Genomic DNA, 6950 nt, shown 5'->3' on the forward strand with positions numbered 1-6950 from the left:
GGAGGGAGTTAATGTCATTAAGGGTTGTAACTGCAGGCAATGACACCTCTCCTTGCTGACAAGCCCTCTGTTTTCCCTCTTGCCTGCAGCCTGGGTGTTGTGCTGTCCAGGGGCCACGGGGAGTACATCCTGCTGGGGAACACTTCAGTGGAAGAGGGTAGGTTAATCTGAAAGGGACAGGGGAGCTACTCTGAATGTCACCAGTTCTCCTTCAGAGCCTCTATGTGTCTGTCTGCTTCCTCACTGAATACTCCACGTACTCTCTGGTTTCAGGTTTGCATGACCTGCTCCAGCCAGACCTGTCTTTAGCAAATGAATGGTAAGTGGAAGAAATCCTGTCAGTGATACAGGACTTTGTCATGATGTTTGGGCAAAGTTCCCAGCAATCTGGTTTGAGTTCACCACCCTCTGTGGCCTAGGGAAAAAGTGGTGTTCGGGTGCTGTACCTGCAAAGACCTGATTGTCTCCAGGCAATTGACTTTCCCCTCTTCCTTTGGGAGATCCCACCAAGACCTGGCACATTCCTCTCCTAAGAAACAGCTGAGATTTATCCTCAGTCTGCTGTGCTCACACTTACTTTGTTCCTCCTCACATTGCTCGCAATTGTCTTACAAAACCTACACTATGTGAGACCTTTTAGGCAATTTTGTTGCAAGCTTGGTGAGAGATTGAAATGCTTTTTTAAATCCTAGTTTATTTTTGGTTGGCATCCTTCTGAACTGTGCCTAGACCTAACTTCTAGTGAACACGGAGGTGATTTATGACCCACATTTCAATAGCAAGCAGAACTTACAGTTTTGCTTGGTTTGGATATGAAACAGGGTGAAGCACGGCACTTTCCATTTATTGCTGTGAGGTTTGGGGTTTTCATGAACCCAACATTCAGTCCCACTCAGTCACATGAACCCAGGCTGTATCAAAGCCAAAATAACTATATTCAAGCAGCCCTGCACCCCTTCTCACCTCTCATTACGCTGTCAAGTTTCACAAGCAGCACATTTGAGACACAAACAGCGACTTCTCCTTCTTCTACTCCTGACTTCAGGTGTCAGCTTACCACACTTTACATATTCATTTCTCTTAGACTTTTCTCATAAATCACTCCTTTCAGCCCCTTTATGAGTTTTAATACTCTCTTATAACCCCTTCCTCTCCCTTGTCCTGACAATGGAGCAGTCAAAATTGGAAGCAGGATTAGAAGACTGGTTTCTTTTATAGCACAGAGCATTTCTAATACATTCTTTCTCTCCTCCCAAAACTGTGTCCTGAGGCTCCTGCAGTTCTGTCCCCATGGGACAGCTTTTGTTGTCACCGTATCTCACTGAAAGATCATTCCTCGTTGCACACTTTGTTCCTCTGTCTCTTATTTTTTCTGCTCCTAGTCTGGTCTCATGTTGCACATGACCCTCTGCTTTTCAGGTCTCTCCATCACACTGTTATTGTCTACACAGGTACATGTACACATCTTACACAACATAACACAGGAAACTGCTGGCAGGATTTGGAACAGCTCAGTTTTGTTGTGAGCTGATGCTGGAGAGCACAGCAACCCTGCTGAGCACAGCAGTCAGGTTAATTGGTGTTTGGTTTAGTGGCAGCGTTTGACTTACAGCCACACTGTTAGATTTAGTGTGGGCACAACATGCAGCAATGTAAAAGTAAAGACTTTGCAGACCAAGGTTTCTTGCTGACTTTCTTTTCACAGTTATTATCATCCAGGAGCCTTTGTTTGACTATGGTTTCTCTTTGCCCTTTTGGATTTGTTCTCCCCTTCTCACCAGGATTTACTGCATCACCGACATTGATCCCGACCACCGGAAGCTCAGCCAGCTGGAGGCTGTGATCCGTTTCCTCACTGGAGAGGAGCCTGACCTGGAATGTGAGTCCCAGGCACTGAAAGTGCCCTGCTGGGGGCTTCCTGTACCCATCACAAGGGAGAGGGGACTGTGACAAACTGATTGGTCTCAGACTGAGCCCCTGTGGCACTTGCTTACACAGGCAGGACTGAACTCAAGCCCAGATTAATTCACAAGTGGGAATGAGCTGAGGATCCACCCCCTTGTCTCCATCAGAGGATTTTTTTCCATTTCAAAGCTGACACATAACTCAGCCTTATTGGAGGTCTCAGCACAAGAAATACTGGAAAGTGGAAGGCTTGAATGGAGCAGTGCACACCAGGTTTAAGACAGACTGAGTGGCCTAGAGGGGACAATGGCAGGAGGAGCCAGGAAAAGTGCTGAGACAACTCAGTTTCTCAGAAACACCAGGCATCATGCTCCAAGGGCTCACGGTGCCCTCTGGAGAGATGGGTTTTTTCCAGAACAAGGATTATTAATTTTGTTTTCCAAGCACAACAGGTAACTGATCCAAGAGAAAAAAATGGTTACAGGATTATTATCTTTCCTGCTCCCCCTGCTGCTCATCCCTTGCACCAGGTCCCATTCTCCTGCAGCTGATACAGCACCACTGAAGAGTGGGATCTCTGTGGGGGCAGAGATGGCCTGCTGTGCACGGGAATTCCTTACAGCAGTTTGGTTTTAGGATGTCCTTCAGCCCCCTTAGCTCTGCCAAGTACAAGCTTTTGTATGTAAGGCTGCACCTCAGAGGCACAAACCTTTGGCACAAGGATGGGAATCTCTTAAAAGCAAAATCAACTGTGATCCAGTAATCCTTCCTCTCTTGCACAATGTGAGCAGAGCCCTCCTGGCTGTCCTTGGAGTAGGCTGGAAAGAGGAGATGTATGCTTTGAAGAGGCCAGGAAGGAGAAAAGTTTCAGGAGAGCTGACTTGGAGAAATATGCAGGCTTAGAAGTGTTGTGGAGAAAAAACAAATATGATTTGAACACATGAATCCTAGACATGGGGGGGCCTCAAGAGGGAAAGGTCTCATGGTGGGGTCTGATTTTGAAGCTTGAATAACAGCTATGGAGAGAAGGATCCTGAAATCTGTGGCAAAGAAATTTGGGAGAACTTGAGCTAAAACATTAAAGGACACCTGGAACATCAACACAGAAAGTTTCAGTGCCAGAAACTGAAATGGTGGAGTGGCTCCACCTAGAGCAGCACTGAAAGGGGCATTTCTGGGACATGATGGTCACCATGTTCTCACAGATTAATGCAAGTAGGGCAATACAGAAACAAAGCAGGTCAAATAAATGGGGTTCTGGGGCATGTCATTTAGCACATGACAATACCTTGAACTTTCCTAATCACTTCTTAGCTCCAGTGCAAAGTGGATTAGACTGGTAGCCTGGACTGTCTTGAGCATCTGGTGAAAACCAGGACAGGAAAATGTTTTGTGACTCACAGGAAGGAAGGAGGGCGAACAGAGAAGCAAGTGAGCAAAGGGACAGAGTAGAGACCATTGGAAAGTCTCTAGTGGTTTTGAGGGAAGCTACATGACTGGAAGGTGTTGGCTGGTATCCTCTCTACAGGATGCCCAGAGGAAAGGTCAAGGCAGGGATTTGAGGCAAAGGCTGCGGACAGCCTGCTCAATGAAGGAGTCCAGTGACAGTCTAATCAATAACTTCATTTGCAAGCCTCTCACTTGCCCACACTTGTTTGGGCACCACACTTCCTCAGAGTTGGCAGGGGAACTGGTCTGATGATTATAGACATTAGAAAGAAATTATGCACGGAAAGGGTGATCAGTTTTTGCAACAGCTGCCCAGGGAGGGGGGGGAGTCACCATCCCTGGAGGGGTTTACGGAAAGACTGGACATGGCACTCAGTGCCGTGGTTTGGTTAAGCTGGTGGTGTTGGGTCATAGGTTGGACTTGATGATATCAGAGGTATTTTCCAACCTCATTGTTCTGTAATTCTGTGATCTTGGCTGTAACATCTGCTCCTGTGTTTTCCACCACCCAGGGTGTTAGGACCTCTTCTCTGCCCTGTAATGAGAGGCCTCTTTTTTGTGCCACATTGATCCACTGTCCTGGACAGGCAGATGCTCCTTACCAAGGGACTCCCTAAAACATCTAGGGAAAAACATGTCTTTCTCTCCTGATTTTTGTTGTTCTTTTTTCTCCTTAGGTGATGAGGAGTTGGTCCAGGAAGTGCTGTTTGATGCAGTGGTCACTGCCCCCATGGAGGCCTACTGGACAACACTGGCCCTCAACATGTCCTTGTAAGTGTAGGAGACCTAAATATGGATAGAACACTGCTGTGGGTTTATGCAGTGCCTGAAATAGTCACAAACTTCTGCACAGCACACAAGAAACTGTAGAAATAGCTTAAAAAGCTGATAGAAATAGCTCAATAGCTTTAGAAATAGCTTGGAAAGTGTCTCTCAGGAGTCAACGCCAGTAAGCTGGGCCTCCTTGGGAGAGTCTTTAGTGTGGTGAGGGTTTTTCTAGTGGAGAAAAGAGAGATTGGTATTGTCTCTATTGGTGGTACCTCCAGATTGAACCTCAGGAAGATAGTGGACAGACTCGTTTCATTAAACAACTTTGTATTTTGTTATTTCCAGTGAGGCACCTGTTGCTTGTGGTGTCTTGTATCATGTCACACAGATCTTCTTTCAGCAGACAACGTGCTGCTTACTGATACACATGGTCACTGGGCTCCTGTCCCAGTTCCTTGCATCCCTACACAAGGAGAAGCTGAGCCAGTGACAATCCTGCTAGGACACATAATTATCAGCACAGCTTTTAAATAGCTACACCAACACACCCTCTTTAGTCACATCCTGCTACCTTGGCCACTCTCTGCATCGCTGATCCAGCCATTCTCCTTCTGCAGTTCCTTTCCTGCACTTCAGCCTCATGAGAGGAGCCTGGAGCAGAGCTAGCAGGGGCAGAGGAGCTTATGGCCTGCTTAAAAGAGAATTAAATATGCACACTTCAAAGGTTTAAATCTGAGCACAAGTCTTAAACCTGCCAGTTGTCAGCCAGTTGTCCCCTGTTGCCATGAGCAGGGAGGAGCCACTATCTCTCCTGGTGTAAAGGGTTATATTGCAAATGAAGTTGGGACCAGGTCTCCAGATGTGGCTTCAAATTGAAAGGCCCTCACCCTGGATCATTGCTGTTCTGATGAGAACTGTTTGCTTCTGCTTGTGTATTTCTGTTCCACAGGGATACTGAGGCAGGCATTGAGATGGCGTTTCTGGGCACTCGGGCTGGGCTCATGAGGAGTGCCCTGTATGTGGGCTCTGAGAAGATTTCCAACAAGTAAGTCCCTAAGCTGCATTACAGGGTTTCTGTCAGTGTCTCTGAAGGGCCAGCATGAAATCACCACCAGCCTTAGAAATGCTTTTGGGGAGACAGAATGGAAAGGAGCAACACCTTAATGGCATTAATGCTGATTCACAGAATCAGAGTAGGGGGCCTTTGTCTTCCTCTGGTCCTTTTGAGTTTTTCTTAAAATACTCTCCCAAAGTGCATTCATTTGAATGAAACCTTTCAACCATTCCCTGACTTCAGTCAGCTGACACAGAAAATGCCTACAGTTACTCCATATCCCCAGGACCATTTTGCAGTGCAAAGGCTCTGCACTCCAGTGCCCCAACAACATTCCAGCTTGGCTGTGTTTGATCTTTGTCTCAATTCCTCTCCCAGATTTATGCTGGTCTGCCTCTCACGCTGCCCACATGGCAGCAGCATCCCAGTGCCTTGCAGTGAGGCGTTAAGCGATGTGACTGACATCTGTCACATCCCATTCACTCCCTTGTCCTCTCCCTCAAGGCAGAAGGATGTGTGCACTGAAGGGTTTTGACACGGAAAGGGTAGTTTGCATTCTGTTGCATTTTGGATATGCATGCTGCTGTAGGAAAGGACAGGTCACAGAGGCACACCAGCAGATGGAACAGAAAGGGGCCATGTGGGTGGTGGTCATTAGCTTCTCAGCAGCTGTTTCACTGTCCCCAAGTTCCCCAAACATGAGTCCCACCCTCCAGCTCTGCTGTGCCTGAAAGGTGACATCCTTCATGTGTTTGAAGCAGTCTGAACAACTCAGAGTAGTCAGTCTCTGGCAACAAGGGAGAAATGCTGTGTGCTGCAGGAGGTTAATGTGATGATTCCCACTGCTCATCAGGAGCAGCGTTCAGTGCTTCAAACAGTCACAGTCACCACACTGCAGTGGCAGACCCCACATATCTCACAGGAGGAGCTTCTGGAATCCCCTGAAAGGAAGGAATCGTAAATGATGAATTATTATGTCAAAATATACAGCAAAACAAGAGTCTGAAAACAAAGGGATTTGCCAGGCGAGCTGTATGAACCTCCAGGGAAACAAATGACCTAATTTTCATGAGGTCTCGCCTGAGCACCCACTGCCTGTTTTGTCATGCTCCCAGGACACATCCTCTTGCCTTCAGAAGCATCTCTTTGCTCAAGCACTTCTGTTCCTGCCTCTCTGGGAACCACAGAATCATAGAATTTGTTAAGGGATTGGAATGGACCTTTAAGATTATCTGTTCCCAACCCACTCTGCCATGGGAGGTACACCTCCCATAGACTTAAGTTGCTTAAGGCATTATCCAACCTGGCCTTGAACACTGCTGGGGCATCCACAACCTCCTTTAGCAACCTGTTCTGGCTATCTTACCTAAATTTCCCCTCTTTCAGTCTGTACCCATTTCTCCTTGCCCTATCACTGCAGTTCCTAACAGAGTCACTCTCCAGCTTCCCAGTAGCCCCCCTTCAGATACTGGAAGGTTGCTATGAGGTCTTTCTGTGAGCATCTCCTGGAGACATGAGGATTTACACACAGTTCCATAACCTAATGTTTGGGGTGCGTGGTTTGTTTTTGTAGGAGACTGCCTAATCCCCTTTCCTCGCCTGTTCCCCATCCCCTGCGGTAACTAATGGCCACAAGCACCTGTGCTTCCCTCGCCCACCTGCTGGCCCCGCACTGCGGCGCTGCTCGCGGGGTGCCGTTCCCGGTAACCCTTCCGTGCTGCCCGCTTCCCTCCGGCCCTGCCCGGCCCTCAGAGCTCACGGCCCCGGCCCTCAG

General features: G+C 47.8%; 1 protein-coding gene across 1 annotated transcript in view; it reads left to right on the forward strand.

Annotated features, from left to right (window-relative positions):
* The window catches only part of CACNA2D4 (calcium voltage-gated channel auxiliary subunit alpha2delta 4), a 116313-nt gene that overhangs the window by 41230 nt on the left and 68133 nt on the right, over positions 1-6950 (forward strand). The window contains exons 20-24 of the mRNA XM_031057045.1: positions 90-157; positions 274-319; positions 1782-1879; positions 4032-4125; positions 5072-5167. Of these exons, the coding sequence (XP_030912905.1) occupies positions 90-157; positions 274-319; positions 1782-1879; positions 4032-4125; positions 5072-5167 (402 nt within the window). The remainder of the gene's footprint in view (positions 1-89; positions 158-273; positions 320-1781; positions 1880-4031; positions 4126-5071; positions 5168-6950) is intronic.

This window comes from Geospiza fortis, unplaced genomic scaffold (genome assembly GCF_000277835.1).
Source record: "Geospiza fortis unplaced genomic scaffold, GeoFor_1.0 scaffold10, whole genome shotgun sequence".
Classification (NCBI taxonomy): domain Eukaryota; kingdom Metazoa; phylum Chordata; class Aves; order Passeriformes; family Thraupidae; genus Geospiza; species Geospiza fortis.